The 23,947-nt window shown below is 43.8% G+C and overlaps 2 protein-coding genes across 3 annotated transcripts in view; one reads left to right on the top strand and one right to left on the bottom strand.

Moving 5' to 3' along the window:
* ADCY2 (adenylate cyclase 2) overlaps positions 1 to 933 on the top strand; it is a 437,129-nt gene extending 436,196 nt beyond the window's left edge. For both annotated transcript variants that reach the window (XM_017884065.1, XM_017884064.1), the window contains one exon: positions 118 to 933. In XM_017884065.1, the coding sequence (XP_017739554.1) occupies positions 118 to 270 (153 nt within the window). In that variant the 3' untranslated portion in view covers positions 271 to 933. The remainder of the gene's footprint in view (positions 1 to 117) is intronic.
* Positions 934 to 3,754: 2,821 nt separating this feature from the next.
* The window catches only part of CFAP90 (cilia and flagella associated protein 90), a 21,752-nt gene continuing 1,559 nt past the window's right edge, over positions 3,755 to 23,947 (bottom strand). The window contains exons 2-3 of the mRNA XM_017884066.1: positions 8,845 to 8,961; positions 3,755 to 5,399 (exon numbers count right to left, since the gene is read on the bottom strand). Of these exons, the coding sequence (XP_017739555.1) occupies positions 5,220 to 5,399; positions 8,845 to 8,961 (297 nt within the window). The 3' untranslated portion in view covers positions 3,755 to 5,219. The remainder of the gene's footprint in view (positions 5,400 to 8,844; positions 8,962 to 23,947) is intronic.

Here is a 23,947-nt window from a genome sequence, read left to right as displayed (position 1 = left end):
GAATTCCTGGGTTGAAGAGCATGGTGCCTTTCTTTGGCTCTTCATCCTTGAGTCAGATGGGTTGTATCAATGTAGGTACTAACTAAGCCCGTTTTCCCGTGTTCCTGTGCCTTCTAGGTCACGGAGGAGACAAGCCTCGTCCTGCAGACCCTCGGATACACGTGCACCTGTCGAGGAATAATCAACGTGAAAGGAAAGGGGGACCTGAAGACGTACTTTGTAAACACAGAAATGTCAAGGTCCCTTTCCCAGAGCAATGTGGCATCCTGAAGAGTCACCTTCATTTTGGCAAGAAGACTGTATTTTCAGGAAGGTATCACACACTTTCTGACTGCAACTTCTGTCCCTTGTTTTTGATGTGCGTGCTCTGTCTGTCCTATGGAGCCTCTGCAGACTCGTTCCCGTGACCCAGTGGCATACCGTTTGGTGTCTGACGTGTGCCCAGATCGTTCTGCCACTTGCACTGTGCTTGCTCCTAAGCAAAAGGGAAAAGGAGCGTGCGTGATAGAAGAAAAGCATTGAGAGAACTAACAGAGGAGAGAGGTGAAACACACACACATTCTTAAGGCAATAAAACTAGGGGGTGTATATTATCTTCTGGTGCATGTTCTTTTCTGGAAAATACGGTAGCTCGCCAACCGCATCTGCTCGTCTGATATTCAAACACACAGTATTCGTGAATAAGTTGATTCTGTCCCTCACGTGGAATCTGTGCTCACCCATTGTCTCATTGCCAGTGGTGTCCAAGGGCCCCCGTTGGGACCCACGGCTCTTGTCCCTCTGCTCCATGTGTCTCATGCCAGCAGCACGTTGCCATCCGTCACCAGAGTTAGTCTTCACAGCCTAGGACCAGTTTTGTACCAAATTCGTCTGATGTTTTGATGCCATTTGTCTTTTGTAAAGTTAATTCATTAAAAGTTTTATGTACTTTGATTTACAGCGCCTGCATCTTTTATTTTCCTGTCTTCTTTCTTCTGTGGTTTGCTCCAGAATTAAAGTGTGTTTTCCATCCATTCTCCCTTTTGACACAGTTGTTTCGGAAAGAGCTCTCCAGAAGTCAATGTTGAAGTGTAATTCAGATTAGGACACAGTGTGTGACGCAGATAATTGGTGACTCAGCTCCCTGGAAAGCAGGCAAGCATGTTGAATGTATCTAGTGGTCTGCTTTTAATTTGGGCGTCTCTAGAGAATGCTTTCAGGGAAAAATACTTTAACAGTAAAAAGATTCTCTGCGAGCAACAGTGCCCCCTCCGTCCACTATGCTCCTGTCTACAGGAATGTTTGCTAGACCTCACAGAAATAGACTGCAAAAGAATAATGTGGAACCAGCTATGCAAATCAGTCTCACAGTAGCGTGAACTAACTGAGAGAAGTACTAAGTCCCACAAACTGCCTGTGAAGTCTGAGAAGGCTAAAGAAGACACACAGCCAACGTCCATGCACTTTTAAAGACAGAAGACCTTGAAGAATTTGTTCTTGTAAATCCAATACAAGTTGTTTGGTACTTATAACATAAAGAAATCATACTTTGCCAAATAGTGAAAAGTAGAGCAATCATGTGTAATCTAATGTTTAAAAGCAAAACTGCAAATTGTAGCCCAGTTGGTCAAACTTGTTTTCTTTTTATAGCTTGTGGCAGGCATCTGTAAGAGGTAGAGGACCCAGATGATCTCTTAGGAAGCCTTTTATTCGTGGAACTCGAACTTGAAGCACAAGTTCCTGTTTTGATTCCTGGCTCTGATTTTTTACCAGCTGTGTAACTTTGAACACATCTCTTGGTCACGCTTAGGAGTACTTTCCTTATTGGCAACTCAAGGAATCGCTAGTGATTAAATGAGGCAATGACTGTGAGAGAGCCTGGCAGGGCCTGCACATTCACAGCACGGGCACAGCTGCTGTGCCAGGACTGTGACTCATTCCCAGTAAAAGGCACTTATTGAAGCTGATAACCGTCCTTTATCACTGAAGTGTGAGTAGAGCATGACTTATTTAGTATTCCGCCTCAGTGGGGAATTTTTTGATCCTGTAATCACAACTCAGCATTGGCCTTAATATCCCTAGATCTCCAAAAACCGTGGTTGAAGCAAGGGCTTTTCTCTTTCCTCTAATCGAAATCTGGACTAGGATGTCGTAGCATTTCCATGAGCTCAAACTGGCCATGGTGTAGAATGTGTAAAGATGAGCAGCAGGTGTGCCTCATGGGTTCCTCCTCTGTCACATCCTGCTACACTCATCCGCAGGTCTCCTTGGGTAACCTACCCTGAGTGAACACCCCCAGCTGGGTGGTCCACCAAGTTCTCATAAACAGAGTCCCTCCCATTCCCCCATGCGGTGCACTGAACTTGGGTTTGTGCTAAAAAGAACTCAAAAGGAGAATTGTGCTCTCCCAAAGCCATATCACCAGTCTTATCAAACAATAGGCTTTTAAAAGCATTCATTGTCAGAATCCACTGTGGGAAGCTCTGTGTGCACCTGGGCCCTTCTAGGTGTGGTCCCATAGCAGCAGCCTTAGCATCCCCTGGGAACTTGTCAGAAATGCAAATTCTCAGGCCCCAACCTGAAGGAGGACCCTGAATCTGAGATCCCCGGGGCGGGGGCCCAGCACAATTGCTAGTTAGTGAACAGGTTCTCCAGGTGATTCTGATCCCTGATCAAGCTTGAGCCCTCCCTCCCTCCCCAATGTTTTTGCAAATGAGGAAACTGGGGCAGAGTCATTCAGGCACACGTGTTCAGAGTTCCACAGTTGATTAGCAGTTGAGGCCAGGCTAGAATGGAAAACTGCCTGTTCCCTGAATCTAGAAGAGCATTACTCCTGCTCAAAGCTCCTTAAAGCTCTGGGCAGCTGAAAGCATCCCTGTGAGCAAAAATGCCAGGCAGAAAACTGGCAGTGCATCGCTCATCAGCCCAGGTCCCAGTGCCGTTGGTTTCAAGAAAAAAATCTCTCCCCAGTGCTCTCCTTAAAGTCTTACAGGAAGCTTCTCATGGAAATTGCCTCCAGTCCAGTTACCTAAAAACCCCAGTGCTTTACATATCTGTTTAGAAGTGTTTAAGTTTTGTCATCAATCCACGATGTTATTCTTCCTTCCCAACTCACTGTGCTCCTAAAGGCAGCAACCATTCATCTTTCCTTTGCTCTGAATACACTGAATGACCAGGTAACATCATCAGGCCGGGTGCAGTGGCTCACGCCTGTAACCCCAATATTTTGGGAGGCCGAGGAGAGAGGATCACTTAAGCCCAGGAGTCTGAGACCAGCCTGGGCAACATAGTGAGACCCCACCTCTACAAAAAAAAATAAGAAAATTAGCTGGGCATGGTGGCACGTGCCTGTAGTCCCAGCTACCTGGGAGGCTGACGTGGAAGGATCACTTGAGTCCAGGAAGTCTAGAATACCGTGAGCCTTGATTATACCACTGCATTCCAGCCTGGGTGACAGAGCGAGACTCTGTCTCACAAAAAAAAAAAAAGAAAGAGAAAAAAGAAAAAGAAACACAATTGTCCAGTGATGAAAATTTATAAACCAAAACAATCCATTAATATAAGAATATATTATCTTATGTGTGATGAGTTTAACAAGCATTCATGCATTGGCCTTAAATGATAAACATTGGGATACCAAGAGAAATACACTTAATTTCCTCTTACAAATGTGAGAGCTTTTGAAATCTTGGCCAATTACAGCCCTGCCTTTTGAAAGTCAGTATGTAGTAGAAGGTGAAGGGAGTAAGGTCTGACTTAAAGTAAATGAAAATAATTTAGTTTGACATTAATTTATTACAGTCACTTACAGATGCCTTGTCTTTGTTGACATCAAGTCTGAATAATGAATAATTTATAAATATTTCTATAACCCAAACTTTATATATTTTCTATTATGTTACTATAAATATGGTATAATGCACCCAAAGGCATTCGAAATAAACTACTGCCATTTGTTTGAAATAAATAAAAGACACCTACACTGAAAAATTGTTTTCAAAAAAATAAATAAATATTTAGGAGTCACTCAACCTTGAAATTGCCGGCAATTCAGTGTCATTTATTTTTAGCGAATCCTCTTTGCATATTCAAAACAATAAAACCAGTGATGGAGCAATCAGCATTGAAATTAATTAGGCCACCTGCCCATTCACTGATAAACTGTGGGAATTTAATCATGGTAGATGAGAGATAATTTCTTCCAAGGGGTCCATTCATTAAAAACGTAGCTGATCCCTTAACACTTGGGTAAGTTTCAAATTATCCCCAGAGTAAATATTTCCAACTTAGGTGAAAAGCGACTGCTTACAAAAAGAAGACTGTTTAATTAAAGTCAAGTCATTGCTGTGAAGATGGGGCACTGGGTGGGGCACACACTGGGTGCCTGTACGTGCACTCCGGCAGCTCATTGCCTCCCACATGAATTCTAGGTTTGGAAATTCCACTGTAAAGATGAGGAAATGTCTGCTCATATAGATGATATGACTTGCCCTAGAACACAAATCTAGAAAGTGCAGCAGCCAGAATTTTATCCGTTTGTTGAACACCGAAATCTAGTCTCTTCCCACAACTGGCCCTCTCTCCCTGAGCGGTAACAGTGAGCACTGCTGGCCACCAGGGCCACCCATCCTTACTAGGGCTCCTGGTCCCAACTGCACTAAATTCTGTTATTTGTGGCTCAGACCTCTGGAAAAAACAAAAATGGAGTTTCTAGAGTTCAGTTGTGCCAAAAGACAATTGTCATTATATCTCCTCCTGGAGAAGGGAATATGGCAGGGTTGCTTGTGTTACCAGGCAGCAGGAGTTCCCATAACTCTTCGGAAAAGTAACTGCACCTCACTCCTGTGACTGCCTCCCCAAAGAATCCTAGCAAATGTAGACAGCCGATGACAAAAACCAACCCAACCATTACCAAGGGGGAACAAAGTTTTCATTTTATTCAGGTGCTCACAGTGAATCCGTCTCCAGTATCATTTGATCAAAAATAATTCCTGCTGAAAATCATCACACCAGAGACTCTTCACATGTACTGAAGGTGTTTTTGGTCAGCCTGCTAACCACAGCAACCCGAGGGAAGCTGCTAACGTTCATGTGTCCCACTGCAGAGATGCAACACAGGCATAGCCAAGCTCGTAGGTGTCATGGGAAGGGGAAAGAAGGCTCCAGACGCCACCTTCTTGCTGTGCAACCTTGCCGGCCCACAGGGTATCGCGACATGCCCTGTGGACCACAGGGGTGCTTCAGGCTGGAGCAATGTGCCCAAAGCCCGGTGCTTTGAGGCTGGGAATGTCGTTCTTCCTGTAGAAGTCAGCCTGCACATGGTTGACGCGGCCGAAGTCTCGGTTTAGGGGTTCAATGGGCTGACTGACGCGCTTCCCATAGACAGAAGACGTCAACACTCCGACCGGCCTCTCCTGTTCCTGGTGAAAGTTATCAAAGCACATAGTCAGCACCACTGCATTTGCCAGCACAGCTCACCCGTGCATCCATCAGCCTGGTCCTGGGAGCTTTACCTGCCCGGGTCCCACCACGGTAGACTAAGAGTGGACCTCCACGCTGAAGCCAGCGGCTTTACAGGGAAGTAGCCTATGGCGGGGAACCGTTGAATTTGCTAGAAAGCTGGCTGGTGTATTCAATGGACATGTTGGGAAACTGTGCCGGACCATTTGCTCTACCCGTCTCTGTGCTCTTCCTGGTCATTTACCGGCCCCTGCTGCTGCTGGTCCCTGCCCACCACCCAGATCCTGGCTCAGATGTCCAGGTCCTCCCTGGCCACGTCCGTCCCCAGCTCCCTACTCATCCCTCTCACTTTCCCCCCTCACATCCTCACATGGCTTCGTCTTCCCACATACCACTCATCACCACCTAGAATTTGCTCGTCATTTTTTTTCTTCTCTTTCTTTTTTTCTTTTTCTTTTCTTTTTTTGTTTGTTTTTTTGTTTTGTTTGTTTTTTTTTGTTGTTGTTTGAGATGGAGTCCTGCTCTTGTCACCCAGGCTGGAGTGCAATGGTGCGATCTCAGCTCACTGCAACCTGTCTGCCTCCCAGTTTCAAGCGATTCTCCTGCCTCAGCCCCCCAAGTAGCTGGGATTACAAGCGTGCACCACCATGCCCGGCTAATTTTTATATTTTTAGTAGAGATGGGGTTTCCCCATGTTGGCCAGGCTAGTCTCGAGCTCCTGACCTCAGGTGATCCACCCATCTTGGCCTCCCAAAGTGCTGGGATTACAGACGTGAGCCACCACACCCAGCCTATGATTTCTTTGCCTTTACTTTTTCTCTCTTCGGGAATGGCAGCTCTGAGAGGATAAAGCTTTTTTCTGAAAAACTATGTGCCACAGTTTTCTCCTGAGGAAAAAACTAACTTTGCATCAACTTAGAAGGCACCACATGTGCTGCTTATGGTGGCTTCGTAACTAAACTTGGAAGAAATGTTCTCGTGTTCACAATTTCAGCTCTGCAAGACCAACTTTTCTGGAAAAATTATGAAAGTCTGGACTCAGCGGTTAAGCAGAGACTTGTTTTATCTGTTGAAGGGAACGTCTTAGCTTTGCTGTCCTTAAATTTTTAAATTCTAAAGAACCAAACAACAATATCAAGAAAAATACACAATGACATGACTGAATACAGGGAACGATAAGAGTATCCTAGCCTTAGCTTCTTGGCACAAAAAGATAGAGGAGAGCTGCATCAAGAAGATTACATAAAGCAACTGAGGACAATATTAAATATATAGGTGTATGTGCGCATATACACACACATGCATGTACATACCTATGCACACATATGTACAAGCATACATCATAATATGCATGATACTATATCCCACTATTGACATACCATAAGCACACACACTATAACAAACTCCACATACATATGCACTGTAATGCATGCATCTATACACACATTCCTAACACGCACATTCACAAGCAGACACACACACATGTACGCACATATACACATAGCTCAGCACATGCATATACACACAATGCACATGCTATATACACAGCAGGTAGGCAGCATATGCACACACATAACATACTGTACAATATATACAAATATACCATATTCATGTAAATAAGCATATACACACATATAGGGTACCATACACAAGCATGTACAGTCCATCGTATGCCTATATACATGCATACACATATACACATACAGTCATGTGCCATATGACATTTTACTCAATGATAAATCGCATATATGATGATAGTCCCATAAGGTTATAATATTAAGTTGGTGCAAAAGTAATTGCTGTTTTTGCCATGAAAATGGCAAAATCTAATACAACTAAAAAATTCCTATCACCTAATGATGTCATAACTGTTGTCATGTCGTAGTACATCACATTCCTCATGCGTTTGGGTGATGCTGGTGAAAATAAACCTACTGGGCTGCCAGTCATATAAAATATAACACATACAATTATGTATAGCTCACAGTACTTGACAATAATAAAAAATGCCTATGTTACTGGTTTCTGTATTTATTATACTTTTTATCGCTATTTTAAGAGTGTACTCCTTCTACTTATTTTTAAAAGTTAACTGTAAAACAACCTCAAGCAGGTTCTTTAGGAGGTATTCCAGAGGAGACATTGTTAGCCTAGGAGATGACAGCTCCATGTGTGTTGCGTGTCATTGCCTTTGAAGACCTTCCAGTGGGACGAGATGTGGAGGTGGAAGGCAGTGATACTGACGATCCTGACCCTGTGTAGGCCTAGGTTAAGGTGTGTGTTTGTGTCTTAGTTTTTAACCAAAAACTTTACAAGCTTAAAAAAATTAAAATAGACACCTTATAAAGATCTAAAGAAAGAAAATATTTTGTACAGCTGTACAATGTGTTTGTGTTTTAAGCTAAGTGTTACTTTATAAAAGAGTCCAAGTTTTAAAATTAAAAGTTTGTAAGGTTAAAAAGTAACAGTAAGCTAAGGTTAATGTATTACTGAAGAAAAATATTTAAAATAAATGTAGCGTAGCCAAAGTGCACAGTGCTTACAAAGTCTACGGTGGTGCACAGTCATGCCCTAGGCCTTCACATTCACTCACCACTCACTCACTGACTCACCCAGAGCAGCTTCCAGTCCTGCAAGCTTCATTCATGGTAAGTGCCCACAGAAGTGTATCATTTTTTATTTTTATACCATATTTTTATGGTACCTTTTTATGTTTAGATACAAAAACACTTACCATTGTGTTATAATCGTTTACAATATTTTATACTGTAACACGCTGTACAGATTGGTAGCCTAGGAGAAACAAGCTGTACCATATGGCCTAGGTGTGGAGTAGGCTATGCTATCTAGGTTTGTGTTAAGTATACTCTGATGTTCACTCAATGACAAAATCGCCTAGCAATGAATTTCTCAGAATGAATCCCTCTTGTTAAGCAATGCATGACTGTACATACACTCCCCAGCACACACACACGCACGTGCACACACACACGTACAAGCATACCTCAGAGATATTGCAGGTTTGGTTCTAAACCACGGCAATACATATCACTATTAAGTGAGTCATACAAATGTTTTGGTTTTCCAGTGCATATACAAGTTACGTTTACACTATACTATAGTATATTAAGTGTGCAATAGCATTATGTCTGAAAAATGTACAGATCTTAATTTGTAAATACTTTATTGTTAAAAAATGCTGACACAGAGATAGGAAGTGGGTACATGCTGTTGGAAAAATGGGACCAATAGACTTACTTGACATAAAGTTGCCACAAACTTTCAATGTGTAAAAAATACAGTCTCTATGAAGCCCAATAAAGTGAAGTGTAATACAACTAGATATGCCTGTATAAAGTTTTGTTAATCTGCTGACAACTTGTTAACATTCTGTCTTAATATTACCTCTTCATTAACATGAAGTCTCAGGCTTTTTGCATGTTCTCTGTCATCTCGGTGCAACTTCTGATCATAATCTAGTCGCCTCTTAAAAACACAGTCATAGAGGGAAATAATTCCTGTCTAGGAAAAAAAGAGAAAGAAAGCCGTGGGTTAATTTGAAGGCCGGGTTATTGAGCCCGATGGATGCCAGTTCTTTCCCAAGGGAGGCTGGAGGTGCATGTGGTGAGTATGTGATAGGAAAGGTCACCTCACCAAGCAGAACCGGCTGTGACGTGGAGCAGGGAGAAGCCCAGCCCTCACCAGCAAGAGAAGGTTGTTAAGAGGCCCAGGATGAAGTAGGGACATTTTCATGGCACTTCTCAACTTTCTCCTCCCTTGTTGAGAGAGGTGGTTCCCCAAGCTCTCTTGCTGTCTGACTCCATTGCTAGAGCTCAAACTTTAAAATAAACATTTGTCTTAGTCCATTCAGGCTGCTATAACAAAATAACATACAGACTGGGTGACCTCTAAGCAACAGCAGTGTATTTCTCACAGTCCTGGAGGCTGCGAGGGCCAAGTTCAAGGCCCTGTGAGACTGGGCGTCAGGCGAGGGCCCTATTTATGATTCACAGATGGTGTCTTCTCCCTGTAGCCTCACATGCTGGAAAGGCAAACAAGCCTCCTCAAGCTTGAGAACTCTACCCTCAGGCCTAATCCCCTCCCAAAGGTCCCGCCTCCCAATACCACCACATTGAGGGTGAGGCTTCAACATATGAATGTGGGGAGACACAAACATTCAGACCATAGCAAAACCACATCTCTAAGGTTATACATGTGTGTACTTTTCCTTCATTTCTACTTGTCTTGTCTTCTCAAATTTTCTGTAATAAGCTTGAGCTTCTTTGAAAAACAAACAATACCTATATACTCGGATAATGAAACTTAACAGAAGTCATCTTTTAAGTCACTAGTGCAGGAGCCAAGGGCAGACATCTTCTTTGCCTTCTGAAGGTTGCCTGAAAATCAACTGACAGAAGGGAGATTAAAAGAAGAAAGGGTATACACATTTTTATTAATGTGCATGGGGGACATCTCAGGGTGATTACCCCACCACACCATGGGCTACAGATGCTTGCACAGCCTTCTTCATATGAGAAAGGAAGATGGGGAAATGTGGATGATTTTAGGGAGGTAGTAAGTTATTTTTAGCGGGATACAATGGTCTGGGAGAAAGTCTGTTGGGCCCACAGAGCAGACGATGGTCTGTGACGAAAGTCTGTCCAGGTGTCTTAGCAGACTTCAACCTGTCTTCCCATGATGTGAGTGCAGTTAATGAAAACTCAGGGAAGGTACCAGGGGTCATTGTTTTCTTCTTTGGTGAGTCCAGACTTTAGGCAAGTAAGTGAACTTTAGAGATCAACTTTATCAAGTGCTTCGGGAGAGACAAACAATTGAGAGACAGGAGCCAGGGCCGGGGGTAGGGGTGGTCAGAGAGACTGTGAGCCTTCTTTTCTTGAGGCCAGAGTGTCAGAGTGCCATATTTTGGTGTATTGGTTCCTGAACTCTAACACTAGCCAAGAGTCAGGCTGTCTATGTGCAAACCCCTCTCTTGAAAGATAAAAGTATTTTTTCTTTAATCATTTGTGATAAGTGTGACACTTGGTAATCCATAAATATATGAATACATATATTATATATAATATACACGTATATCTCATATGTATGTAATTTACATATACACACCACTCTGATGTATTAGAAAATGACCCATTAACAAAGCTATCATCTGTATTATCTCCATTTTATCATCCCAACTTTTTCGGAATACAAAAGAAAATCTTCCTTGTTCGGTATCTAGTAAAAGAAAAAAGAATGCGTGTGTTAGCTGGTCTTTAATCTTCACCTTGTCATGCCATTCGTTATTCCAGCTGCCTTAAATTTTCCAGCAGCAAACTCAGACATGTCTCCATGGGATTTGGGAGCATTAGGTCTCTAGCTTATGCTTGGTTGGTTTTGTTTTGTTTTGTTTTGTTTTTCCCCATTAGTGATGCTAGAATGACTCCCTCCAACAGGAGGATACAGAGGTGGAAGTAGGCACTGAAAAGGATGCAAGACTTCTATATAGTATGTTGGAAAACACGTAATGCCCACTCACAGTGACTGCAGGAACTCGGCACTTTGGCCAGTAATAGGAATAACTAGATCATAACGTAGCTTTGGCCAATCCTTAGCAAATCATTCACGGATCATCTGTCATGTGCAATATGCTGTGCTCCTGCTGAGGGAATTTAGAAGATAACTCAGACATGGCTACTGTCCTTACTCAATGAGCCATCTAGTAAGGAAACAACATGGTCTTTAAGAATTATTACTTTAAGATTCGTAAGAATTCCAACAGCAACATGTGTAAGGTGCCTGGCCAGCCACTGCAGGGAACCTGGTATGTCTTAGTTCAGAATTACTCTAGTCGGCTTGAAGGAGGAAAGTGGCTTCTGCCTCTGTGCCTCTGCGGTCATTTTATGAGTCACCCGACACAAGCATCTCTTACCATTGTCTTCACTCTCACTCAACTTCTGGATGTGTTCACGTCAAACCACCCTGGCCCTCATGTCTCCTGATGGCAACCTACCGCATAGCTATGTACCCACAGGATTTTTTAAAAGCCTGAATCAATGGAGAATTGATAAGCCATTCAACATTTAGTATTGTGACAATTGGCTAGTTATTTGGGCCTTCACATCACACTATAGCCAAAAGTAAATTCTGGATGATAAGAAAAATGAAAAAGAAAATCCATTCGAAAACTTGTACACATGAAAACAATAGGTAAAATGTCAAAAATATCAATCACTTTGACTACCTACAAATTAGACATTTGCTTAGCAAATAAAATGAAAACTTTAAAAAACCATTTTAAGACATGATAGAGAAATCTCAATATCTTTAACATCCATAACATAGACAGCTGTTGGTGCAGAAGCCAATCTGCTGCTGGCCTGCGAGGCTAAGCAAACCTTTTTGGGATGGGCCACCTAGTAACACACATGAAGCCCAAGTACAGCACACACACTCTGTAAGGATGAGGGAGGATAAATTCTCCAGAGTATCCAGACCTTTCCTTTGAGATTCAGAGCCACTGGCTGGCCAAAGGCTTGATCTTCATCACCCCCATGCCACCACACATACACCCAATATTTTAAGGGATTCAATATTAGCCAGGCTCTTGCTCATCATCTAGGTGTTCTGTTGCCTCTGGAAACCCTCCTGACCTGGCTGACCCTGTCCCATGGGTTTTGGGGAGAATAGCTGCAGTGTACAACATGAAGACCTAGTCTCTAGAACTGAACCCCTGGAAGAAAGCTACACCCATGGCCAGGAGGCCCTCTCTCCTCCTGCACCCTGAGAACCTTGAGGCAAAGTGGAGGTGACTGATGGTCCTTCAACCCCTATAATGCTCCCTGCATGTGGGCAGCCACCCTCACCCAGTGTATTAGTCTGTTCTCATACTGCTAATTAAGACATACCCAAGACTGGGCAATTTACAAAAGAAAGAGGTTTAATGGGCTTACAGTTCCATGTGTCTAGGGAGGCTTCACACTCATGGCAGAAGGTGAAAGGCACTTCTTACATGGCAGCAGCCAGAGAGAGAGCTTGTGCTGGGAAACTCCCCTTTTTAAAACCATCAGATCTCATGAGATTCATTCACTATCACAAGAACAGTGCAGGAAAGACCCACCCCCATAATTCAATCACCTCCTACTGGGTTCCTCCCACAACACATGGGAATTGTGGGAGTTACAATTCAAGATGAAATTTGGATGGTGACACAGCCAAACCATATCACCCAGATCTGAGAGACAGCCCTCCAGAGTGGGTGGCACGAACAGCAGGGAAAATAAATCCTCCAGGAACTGCCTGGTCTTGTATTTTCTTCTGCACAGTGCCTGTAATCAGGTCCAACCCTCCTGAACTGAGTGAGCCCCCACTGGGGTGCTTGGATTATCCTGGGAGAAAAACTCTGAAGAAAGGACTTCAGAATAGAATGAGAATGCAATTACTATTATCAGAATGAGAAAGGATATGTTCATTCATTTTGTTCCCTATATTGAGGAAGCCCAGTGTAATATGCAACTTTACAGAGAAAATGCCTGTTTCTTCTCATTCTACTCAGGTCTCCTAAAACACTATAAAAGTAACCACTATGAGCAACCATGCCTGCCTCACAATCCCTGGATTAGTTGCCAACAGTCTTCTACGTCTTAGTGTTTACTAGGAATCTCACTGCTTGTGGGTATGGAGTGATCAGAATCTTAGGAAGCTTATTTTTGTGCAGATTTTGCATATTCAGAACTTTCCAGAGTACAAGTGAATTTTCTATCATTGAAAAAAAAGGACCAAAAAAAAAAAAAAATCGTAAGCAGGCAGGCAGCCTTACTTTGAAATGTGACTATCCATTTTCAATAACTAATCAAACTGAAAATCTGTCGTTTCCCTGGATTTTAATTATTAATCTTTCTTTTTTTATTTTATTCCCGTATGGCTTGAAGCAAAATGATACTAATAAAAACCAATTGGGATTTAAATGCTCATCACAAGACACACCTTCTGAAATTACTGAAATTTTGCCATCAAAATTCCTCAAGGAATTGTCTCTATTTCACAGATGATGTTCCTTTAAAAAAAAAAAAAAAAAAAAAGCAAAAGAGAAAATATCCATTTTTTACCTTGTGACCTCTCCCTTTGTGTTTTGAATATTGTTAAAACGTAGCACAACCTGAGCCTGGTCATGGCACCTGATCACCTGCCCTCAGTGCACTTCACAATAACCTCCACCCCGATCCTGAAAAATTGCTCTGGTCCACAGACTGGGGCAGATGATGTGGGTAGAGTGGAGGTCTCCAGTTTTCAACCTCCACAGCACATTAGGCCTACCATTGTGTGAGACACTATGCCAGGCTCCAGGAGAGAAATGGGGAGTCCCTACCTTAAAGAGACCACAGACTGAGAAAAGAAATCAACCCATTAGTTATGAACCACAGAAAAATACAAATGGAATAAGAGAGGCCTGCACAAAGTAGAGTAGCAGAAAAGAATGAATGATGGGCAATTGCTTGGGCCAGGGGGAGGAAGTGCAGGTGACTGAAGGTGAGACGGGAGACTGCACCACACTGCTGTGGTTAGAACCACTGCCAAACAACCTCACTGAATGTGATCAGCTGACTTATGTCCTCCAAGCATTCACATGTTGAAGTCCTAACCCCCAGGAACTCTGAATGTGACCTTATTTGGAATAAGGTAATTGAGGATATAATTAATTAAGATGAGGTCATACTGGAGTAGGGTAGACCCCCAAGTTAATATGACTGGTGTCCTTATTGAAAGGAGAAATTTGGACATGGACATGCACCGAGGGAAGATGATGTGAAGACACATTGGGAGAAGATGGCCATCAACAAGCCAAGGAGAGAGGCCTGGAACAGAGCCTTCCCTCCCAGCCCCTAGAAAGAACCAATCCTGCTGAATTGCAACAAAGCAAAAACTGACATATAGTATCTAATTAAACTTCAGAGCGCTGCACAGCAAAAGAAACTATGAACAGAATAAAGAGACAACCTACAGAAGGGGAGAAAATTTTTGTAAGCAGTGCATCTGACAAAGGTCTAATATCCAGCATCTACAAGAAACTTAAATTTACAAGAAAAAAAGAACACCCCATTAAAAATTGGGCAAAGGACATGATCAGACACTTCTCAAAAGACATACAAGTAGCCAAGAAACATATGAAAAAAAGCTCAACATCACTGATCATTAGAGAAATGCAAATCAAAACCACAATGAGATGCTATCTCACACCAGTCAGAATGAATATTGAAAAGTCAAAAAAACAACAGATGTTGATAAGGTTGTGAAGAAAAAGGAATGCTTATACACCATTGGTGGGAGTGTAAATGAATTCAACCACTGTGAAAGACAGTGTGGTGACTCCTCAAAGACCGAGAGGCAGAAATACCATTCAATCCAGCAATCCCATTACTGAGTATATACCCAAAAGAATAGAAATCATTCTATTATAAAGACACATGCACATGTTCAATGCAGCACTACTCACAATAGCAAAGATATGGAGTCAACCTAAATGCCCATCAATGATAGACTGGATAAGTAAAATGTGGTACATATACACCATAGAATACTACGCAGCCATGAAAAGGAACAAGGTCATGTCCTTTGCAGGGACATGGATGGAGCTGGAGGCCATTATCCTTAGCAAACTAACACAGGAACAGAAAACCAAGTCCCACATGTTCTTACTTATAAATGAGGACTAAATGATAAAAACACAGGGACACATGGGGGGCGGGCAATACACACTGGGGCCTGTCAGAGGATGGGACGTGGGAGGAGGGAGAAGATCAGGAAGAATAGTTAATGGATGCTGGGCTTATTACCTGGATGATGGGATGATCTGTACAATCCATCAGGGCATATGTTTACATATGTAACAAACCTGAATATCCTTCACAAATTAGAAGTTGGAAATTAGAAAAAAAAGTCCTGGTAACACCGTGATTTCAGGCTTCTAACCTCCAAAACTAAAAGAGAAGAAATTTCTGTTGTTTTAAGCCACCAAGTCTGTGGTACATTGTATGGTAGCTCAGGCAAACACACTTGGCAGGAAGTAGCCATCATGCCCCATGACTCCTCCCAACCTGAGAAGCACTCTTACTCCCCAGAAGTTGCACACACTCTCATACAAATAACTGGGGTAAGTTTTTGAGCAAACTGGGACCCTGGTCCTTTATTTTCTCCTCCCTTTCAGACTATTTAAAGCATTAATTCACTATCCAACACAAGGTTAAACCAGTAAGTTCTATAAGAAAGAAAGAAAAAAAAAAACAAGAGAAAAAAATTAATACCTTTTGTCATGTAATTGTGGCAGGGGTAATGCTATGTGCTCATCAAACATACTACCACTTCCAGAACAAGCAAAAGATGCATTTCCCAGTTTCCCTCACAATTAGGCTGGGGCCAGGAATGTGGGTGACTCCAATACATTCTACTTCTAGTCCTGGTCCGTAAAAAACTCCCAGGCAGTCCTCCAAACCCTCTCCCCTAACTCACAGGCTAATAAACTCCGAGCATCCAATACATGACTCTAAAGTCCTAAAAACTCCTAGGCCCCAGTAATAGTGAAACCATTAAAAAAGAAGGCACCTGGATTTCCAAGCAATTGCACTAAGAGCCTCCCGGGAGAAACATAAATGTTAGGCTATGAACAAGAAAAAAAAAAAAGCCTCTGTGATGTGTGATGTCATGGTTATTATGTTAAGCCCATTGGTGCACCTATGTTTAACAACGCACTTTCTGGAGAAAAAAAAAAACTGATTTGTAGTATTTGATGATTTCCGTGGTGTAAATACTTCGATCGTGGTCAATTTTAGGCTACCAATTAAACGCAGAGCTTAGAAGAAATGCTAACAGTTGGCTTTTGTGAGTCATACACGCCAGCTCCAGCACATCGGGGGTTAAGACTCTTTGGGTTTAAGGTGTATTTACATAGCACATCCTAGCCCACCTTGTTTAATATGCTAATCAGCCTATGACTGGGCTACCTTACTTCCTGTCCTCAGAAGCCACAGCACTATGACTTCCTCATCTTGAGGCTTTCCGTCAGTTTGCTAGTTCAAGGATAAACGACCTACTTTTAAAACTGAAAACCCCCAAGGTGATCCAAAACAGTTTCTTTTGATTCATAAGGGCCTCAATTTACTTATAAATCCAGAGCATCTCCTTGGAGGTTTGGTATTGTGTGAAGCTTAATGAGGACATTTTCATTAATTATAACAGCATTCAAAATTCTGTATCTCAGAGGACTGTTGCTGGCAAAGGACACAATGTTAGGTTTTTTTGAAAAGACAATACTCAACTATTCTCTTTGGATTTTTGTTTTTTCCTGTGGAAAAGATTCTGCGTCCTCTCTTGGTACATTAATGTCACAAGTTTTAGAAATTCTTATAAATTTTCAAATAATCTGGATATTCTACCATTGGATTGAAGTCAAGATAATTCCTCCCTCTGACCTTGTGTCTGCGTCAAATTCTAAGAGTGTTCTGATTCAGAGAGTTCTACATTCATCTGTGTGCTCAACTTGTCACCAGTTGGAAATGCGGTGATTGCGGAGTCAACCGTCTTTCCTCTTCCACTGATACCAGCTCCCTACTCACCCCATCACCCCCAGCCCAGCAATTCACAACTCAGGAAGAAACAGCGATCCAAAGGGGCTGAAACTCGAATTCAATCTTATACATTCCTCTTGGTCAAAGTTATTGGGAAAAATGTTGTCCTTTTCTTGTGTCATTTGCTTGTACCCCTTAAAAGGGGTGATTTTGAAAACTAAGATGTATTATTAAATGAAAAGGGCAAGCTGCAAACATATGTGTCCACAGTTGTGTGATCTGTGTGTGAATATGTTCTTGTATAAAAAACATTAGATGCGTATCACGACAAGCATGCACTCAATGAAAAGACACAGAGGACATGCTCACACAGGAGTTTTGATTCATCGGAACGTGGATTCCTCACTCTTGGTGTTTCATACCATGTGAAAGGTCTCCACTAGAACATGCCTGCCTCCCCTTTCACTCATTCCTCTCTCACCAATGAGTTTGCAAGGGAAACTGGGCCTTGGGCTCAGCCCCCTGACCAACCCCTTTTTAAGGAGCTACCTGCCCTGGAGGAAGATATTCAGCCCCATTCCCCGAAGCCCTGAGTTCTCCAAGGGCAGGTCACTGGATAGTGAAAATGCAACTGGAGAAGTAGAGAAGAAACTATAACCCACTGCTACTGACGATACCAGAGGAGGAGAACGCGGACAGGGATAAGCAAAGCAGCTGACAATCCAAACCGAAACCCCTATTTAGTCTAAGAAGCTAATTTGGAAAATCGGTGACTTATCCTTTTGTTTTAAAAATTGGCTTTCCGATTATTCATTCCTCATTTATTCATGCAACAGGTATTTATGGAGTTCCAACTCTGAGACAGGCACTCTTTTGAATGCTGAAGACATAGCTGTGATAAAGCTAAATCATTGCCCTCACAAAGCTCACATTTAGTGGGAGAAAACATGATAACTAAGCAAAATACTTAGCAGGTTAGATACTAATAGGTGAAAGGAGAAAAACAAGCAGGGAGAGGGAAAGAGGTATCCATGCAGAGAGGTCATAATTTCATTGAGCTAGTACAAATTCTTTTGGAAAGGCATGTGAGCTTAAGAGTATGCTGGATAATGGAGAGTTGCCTAGATATTGACAGGCAGATCAGCAACAGAACTGAGTTCACCTTCCCTGCACAGCCCCCTTGGAGTGGCTGAGTTTGTGTGGTAAAGGTGCTTAGTTCCCAAGCAGACAGGCTCCACAGAGGGAGGACCTAGGGAGGCTCATATTGAGCACTGTCTGTATACTGTCAGGCCCTTCAGAGATTCCCCTTTGTGCCTCTGGACAGTTAACGTGTGTATTAGTCCATTTTCGCACTGCTATAAAGAATTGCCTAAGACTGGGTAATTTATAAAGAAAAAAAGGTTTAATTGACTCACAGTTCTGCATGGCTGGGGAGGCCTCAGGAAACTTACAATCATGGCAGAAGGCAAAGGGGAAGCAAAGACCTTCACGTGGTGGCAGGAGCGAGAGAGAGAGAGAGCAAAGAGGGAAGCGCCACTTTTAAACCATCAGATCTCCTGAGGACTCACTCACTATCACAAGAACAGCAAGGAGAAAACTGCCCCCATGATCCAATCACCTCCCACCAGGTCCCTGCCTCAACACGTGGGGGTTACAATTGGAGATGAGATTTGGGAGGGGACTTATTACCATATCAACATATATCTGTATTAGGTGCTTGGCCGCACTTGGCAAATGGAAATTCAGTGCTCAGGGAGGTAGAGTCCTCGATGCATAAAGAAACAGTCAGCTTCTGTCCCCAACATACACAGAGAAGAAAAGCCAGCTAATCCCACCAAACCTAAGGTGGGGCCTTCACAGCAAAGCCTCACTCAAGACAGAGTTATCCACAAGCCCCCTCGGCATGAGGGAAAGCGGATTCTGAAACCAGTTATAATTTCTTTAAATGCAGCTCTTAGACTTTGAGGAGTTTAATCCAAACCTTCATAAAATACCATTGTCCTTTGATTCTGGTTTTTCATTTCCACAGCAGAAATGCTGCACAAGGCAGAAGGAGAAAAAAAGAATTGAAAAACACTGTTGAATGGAATCTGCTTTGCTGCCACAGGAACCGTATTTTATAGGCAAAGCCTACGCTACTAGAACTCCCTAGGGAGCAGTACAGGAGCCGATCACATTTTTGCTGGCAGCTTTCGATGACGAATTTGTCTTACAATTCAGAGGCATTACTGAGGCTTTAAATAAGTGTGCAGCCTTCAGTGCATCCACTCTGTGGGCTCCCTGAAGTAAGCTGCTTCAGAGGATTAGAAGCCACAGATTGACACTCACATTTTGCCTTCACCTGTGTTAATTTCTGACAGCAAACGAGAGTCAGGGATGTGAGGTTTGCCACCGGGACCCAGGACTTAGTGAAGAGCAGCTCTAATATCACTTACAAAAGCAAACAATAATAATAGCTATACTTACATTGGGCTTACTATGTGCCACTTTGCATTGATTAATTAAAGTCATTCATATAAGAGCTCTATGAAGTTGGCAACATTTGCCTCAAAGGTGGGTAGAGTGAAACAGTATGTGTTAATGTGGCAGGTCCACATGGCTGGTCAACACGGAGCCAACATTCTTACCCAGGATTACTCAGCCTGTGCTACCAACTAATCGGTATACACACTACTGTGTGTCACACAGAAATAAACTAAACAGAATAGTCCCATCAGGCTGCTATAACAAAATACCTATATACTGGGTGATTTATAAACAACATACATTTATTTCTCGAGGTTCTCGAGGTTGGGCAGTCCAAGATCAAGGCGCTGGCAGATTTGGTGTCTGGTGAGGGAGCATTTTCTGGTTGCTACACGGCACATTCTCATTGTGTCCTCACATGCTGGGAGCGGTGAGGGAGCTCTCTGGAGTCTCTTTAACAAGGGTGATAACGCCGTTTGTGAGGGCTCCACCTTCATGTCCTCATCACTTCGCAAAGGCCTGCCTCTTAATACTGTCATGTTGCGGGTTGTGATTTCAACGTATGTATTTGGGGGGAACACAGATATTCAGACCATAGCACTGGCTTAAGAACTAATTCCATATTGCTTTTACTGCTCAGCTTGATTAGGGCCTGAAATTATTCTTCTTCTTACTATTATTATCATCTTTTGAAGACAGATTCTCACTCTGTCACCCAGAGCGGAGTGCAGTGGTGCAGTCTCAGTTCCCTGCAACCTCGACCTCCTGGGCTCAAGTGATTCTCCTGCCTTAGCCTCCCAAGTAGCTGGGACTAGAGGCATGGGCCACCACACCTGGCTAATTTTTGTATTTTAAGTAAAGATGGGGTTTCACCACGCTGGCTGGGCTGCTCTTAATTGAACTCCTAATCTCAAGTGATCCGCCCTCCTTGGCCTCCAAAAGTAGAACCTGAAATTATTTACAGCAAATTTAGGTGTAACTGAGTTCTCTAGAAAACCTGTGATACAGAATTTACCCTCTTTATTCCAAATAATCTCCAGGTCAGAGAATCAGTTTCTTTGGTCCTGCAGGTCATTAAACCCCAGTTCATATCATCCTGAGGAGTGGATTATTACCATTGGTAGCTATTTGACAAATGGGCTTCTAAATGCTTTTGTTATTTTTGTTGCTTTCAAGGCTGTTTCAATTTAGATGTTAACATTTATGTTGCATCATTTTCTTTTGCATGGTACTAAAAGCCTCAGGACTTGAATTTGTTTGTGACCTCAGTTATCCAAACTGCATGGAAAAAGATTGTTTTTTCAAAAATCCACTTTGCATCAATTTGTTCTAAGTTCCATACCTACCTTCCAGAAGGCAGTGATACATTAGAGCAGGGGGTGGGAAACTTTTTCTCTACAGGGCCAGGTAGCAACTGTTTTAGGCTTTGCAGGTCACACGGTCTCTGCCAAATCTACACAACTCTCTGGGGTAACCACAGACATGCAAACACATAGGTGTGAGACTGTGTTCTAGGAAAATTTTATTTATTAAAATAGGCAGCTGGCCAGACTCGGCCAAGGAGCCTCGGTTTACTGACCCCTGCATTAAAGGGACAGATTTCCGGCCCACTCCCAGCGGACCTCCTTCCAAGTGACAGAGTCCCAGTCACTTCACACTTCAGGCATCTCTCTGCCCTTTGGTTAGTTTGGCCCCAGGAAGGTGGAGCCGTTTATTAGACTGGTAAATGTAAGAATGAGCTGTGCCTGCCAGGCTCAGTTTCACCACTTTTCCCTAGGCAGTGGCTGGCCCACAGGGTATGGGGCTCTGCTCTTTCTCCTGGTGCCCCCATCTTATTTACAGGACCCCTCAAATGGCGTTATTGTCAATGTTTTTATTCTGTCCAACAGCCAGATGAATTTTATTTCCTTTCAACAAAACAGCATAGAACAAGTTAACACAATAAGACTCCTTACTTTTTCGGCTGTTTATCTCATTCAGTGCATTACTGCTATGCATTAATCATAAGTTGATTGGCAGTCACATGAGTATTGCATACTTAAAATGTAAAATTCAGTTAACAAGTGAAATTATATATAGGTAACAGTTCTTTCAAAACATATTGCTCCCAGGAGGAAAACAAAATGAAGTCCCTGATGGCAATGAGATTGGGAACCTACCATTCCCTCGTGTTTCCCTCCCGTCTTAACATCCAGTGGATAGTCGAGCCTGGGAGAACAGGCAAACAGCGCTGCAGAGACAGATCTGATTGCAAATGTCCCTTTCCCCCCTGTCCTTGCATATTGCTCAAAGCCAAGCAGAGAGGAGCTATCAGATACCAAAGATCCTCCTGGGAACAGGCTGAGGTTTATGGCTGCCGTATTTGTCAGCCGGGGCTACACAAACTAAGTACCAAGGATGAGGTGGCTTAACCAACAGAATTCATTGTCTCACAGTACTGGCACCAGAAGTATGCAATCAAGCAGTTGGCTGTGAAGGAATGTCCTGTTCCAGGCCTTTTCCTGAGGCTTGCAGGCGGCTGTCTTCTCCCTGTGTCCCTTTACATCATCCTCCCTGATATGGTTTGGCTGTGTCCCCACCCAAATCTCATCTTGAATTGTAGTTCCCATAATTCCCACATGTCCTGTGAGGGACCATCTGCAGACAATTGAATCATGGGGGCAGTTTCTCCCATCCTGTTCTCGTGATAGTGAGTTAGCTCTCACAGGACCTGACGGTTTTATCAGGGTCTTCCCTCTTCACTGGGCACTCATTCTTCTTGAGGCTGCCACGTGAAGAAGGACATATTTGTATCCCCTTCTGCCATGATTCTAAGTTTCCTGAGTCCTCCCCAGCCATGCTGAACTGTGAGTCAGTTAAACCTCTTTCCTTTATAAATTACCCAGTCTTGGGTTTGTCTTTATTAGCAGTGTGAGAAAGGACTAATACATGCAAGTCTGTATGTATCCAAATTTCCCATTTTCTCAAGGAAACCAGTCATACTGGAATAGGGCTCATCCTAATGACCTCATTTTAATTTGATTATCTCTGTAAAAGTCTGTCTCCAAATAAGTTCACATTCTAAGGTACTGGGGATTAAGACTCCAAAACCTAAATTTCAAGGGGACACAATTCAACCCATAGCAGTTGTCTAAACTAGAAACACGCTTGCTTCTGTTGGTGAGGCTGTCCATGAGTGCTTACAGTTTATGGGTGGCATGCAGGCCAGTGTGTGCTAACCAATCAGAAGCGGAATTTATTTAGGGTCTAGGATTGTTGGGGTGAGAGTGGGGGAGAGGAAGGATGCATTTTCTGGGAACACCTTATACACCATAAGGGAACGATCTCCTTCCCCCTAGACACCTGGCTAATCTATATCCCTCTCTAGCCACTCAAGCCACCAGGACAGCTAGAATTAGAAAGGCCTGCCCCAGTTATGCCTGCAGGCTGAGGGTCCTCAATGAATGCTCGTTTTCAGTAATGACTCCCCTGCCTCTGCATTCTGAGCAAGACAAACTGGGGACATTTAGGAACAATGGTGAGAAGAGAGGAGTAGATGACCCTCAACTGACTTCGAATTTGCTCCTTTTCCTGCCTTTGGCCGCTGGTGGGAGATGCAGGGTGCCCAGTGGCCTTCGCAGACCCTCAGAGTCCATCCCAGGAAGTGCAAGGGCCAGTGTGGCCAGGACAGAAGAACAGAGGGACCACTCTCAGTCCAGCCCTCCCTGCAGGCGGTTCGCCAGATATTCCTTCTGGTCTTCTGTTTGCAGGAGGGCAGAGGGTTTCCCGCTCCCTGGACCATCCAGGCCTAGTCCCGGTGGCAAGGCCATGTTTCCTTGTCACCCTGGGCCTGCCGCTGACAGGCCCCAGAGGGAGCCGCGATCAGCCCGTTGGGCGGTCCTTGCTTCCTGCGACCCCCTCCAGACCCTGGGCAGAAAGAGCGCCCTGCTGTCCCGACAAAGCCACTGTGCTTTTCAGGGATCCTGACACCTAGTGGCTCCCGCTCCCTTCTCCGAAGAGCACTGGGTCCCAGCTGAGCATTCCCGCGACCTCCAGCCACTGGTGGCAGCTGAGACACCCATTCGCGCACCCGGCTCCACCCACATCCTCGTTCCCGGGGCGTTCAGCTGACACTGGTGGTCGCCTTAGCTGTACTCCTTGGGGTCCAGGCGCCTTGGCGGGAGCTCACCCTCCCTGTCCCCCCAGCTGACCCTGCCGCACCCCCTTCATCCCCGCACGCTCCCACCCAGCCCCCTCCACAGGCTGTCCAGCCCCGCCCCTCGGAACCCACCCCTGGTAGTGAAGCCCTGCCCCCAGGATCCCTGCCCGAAGGCGCTCTCCTCCTCTAGGGCCCCTCCACGCTGTGAGCTCTGTCACCATCCCTAGCGGTGCAGCCCCTCCCAGGGACCCTCCACGCTGTGCGCTCCTGCTCCTGTCCCGGGTGGCGCACCCCGCCCCAGGACTCCTCCACTAAGGTGAACCCCGCCCCAGGCCCCAGTCCTTAA

This window comes from Rhinopithecus bieti, unplaced genomic scaffold (assembly GCF_001698545.2).
Source record: "Rhinopithecus bieti isolate Rb0 unplaced genomic scaffold, ASM169854v2 scaffold_13112, whole genome shotgun sequence".
In the NCBI taxonomy this organism is placed as follows: domain Eukaryota; kingdom Metazoa; phylum Chordata; class Mammalia; order Primates; family Cercopithecidae; genus Rhinopithecus; species Rhinopithecus bieti.
Note: the sequence above shows the minus strand (reverse complement) of the source record. Positions and strands in the feature narration are given on the sequence as shown.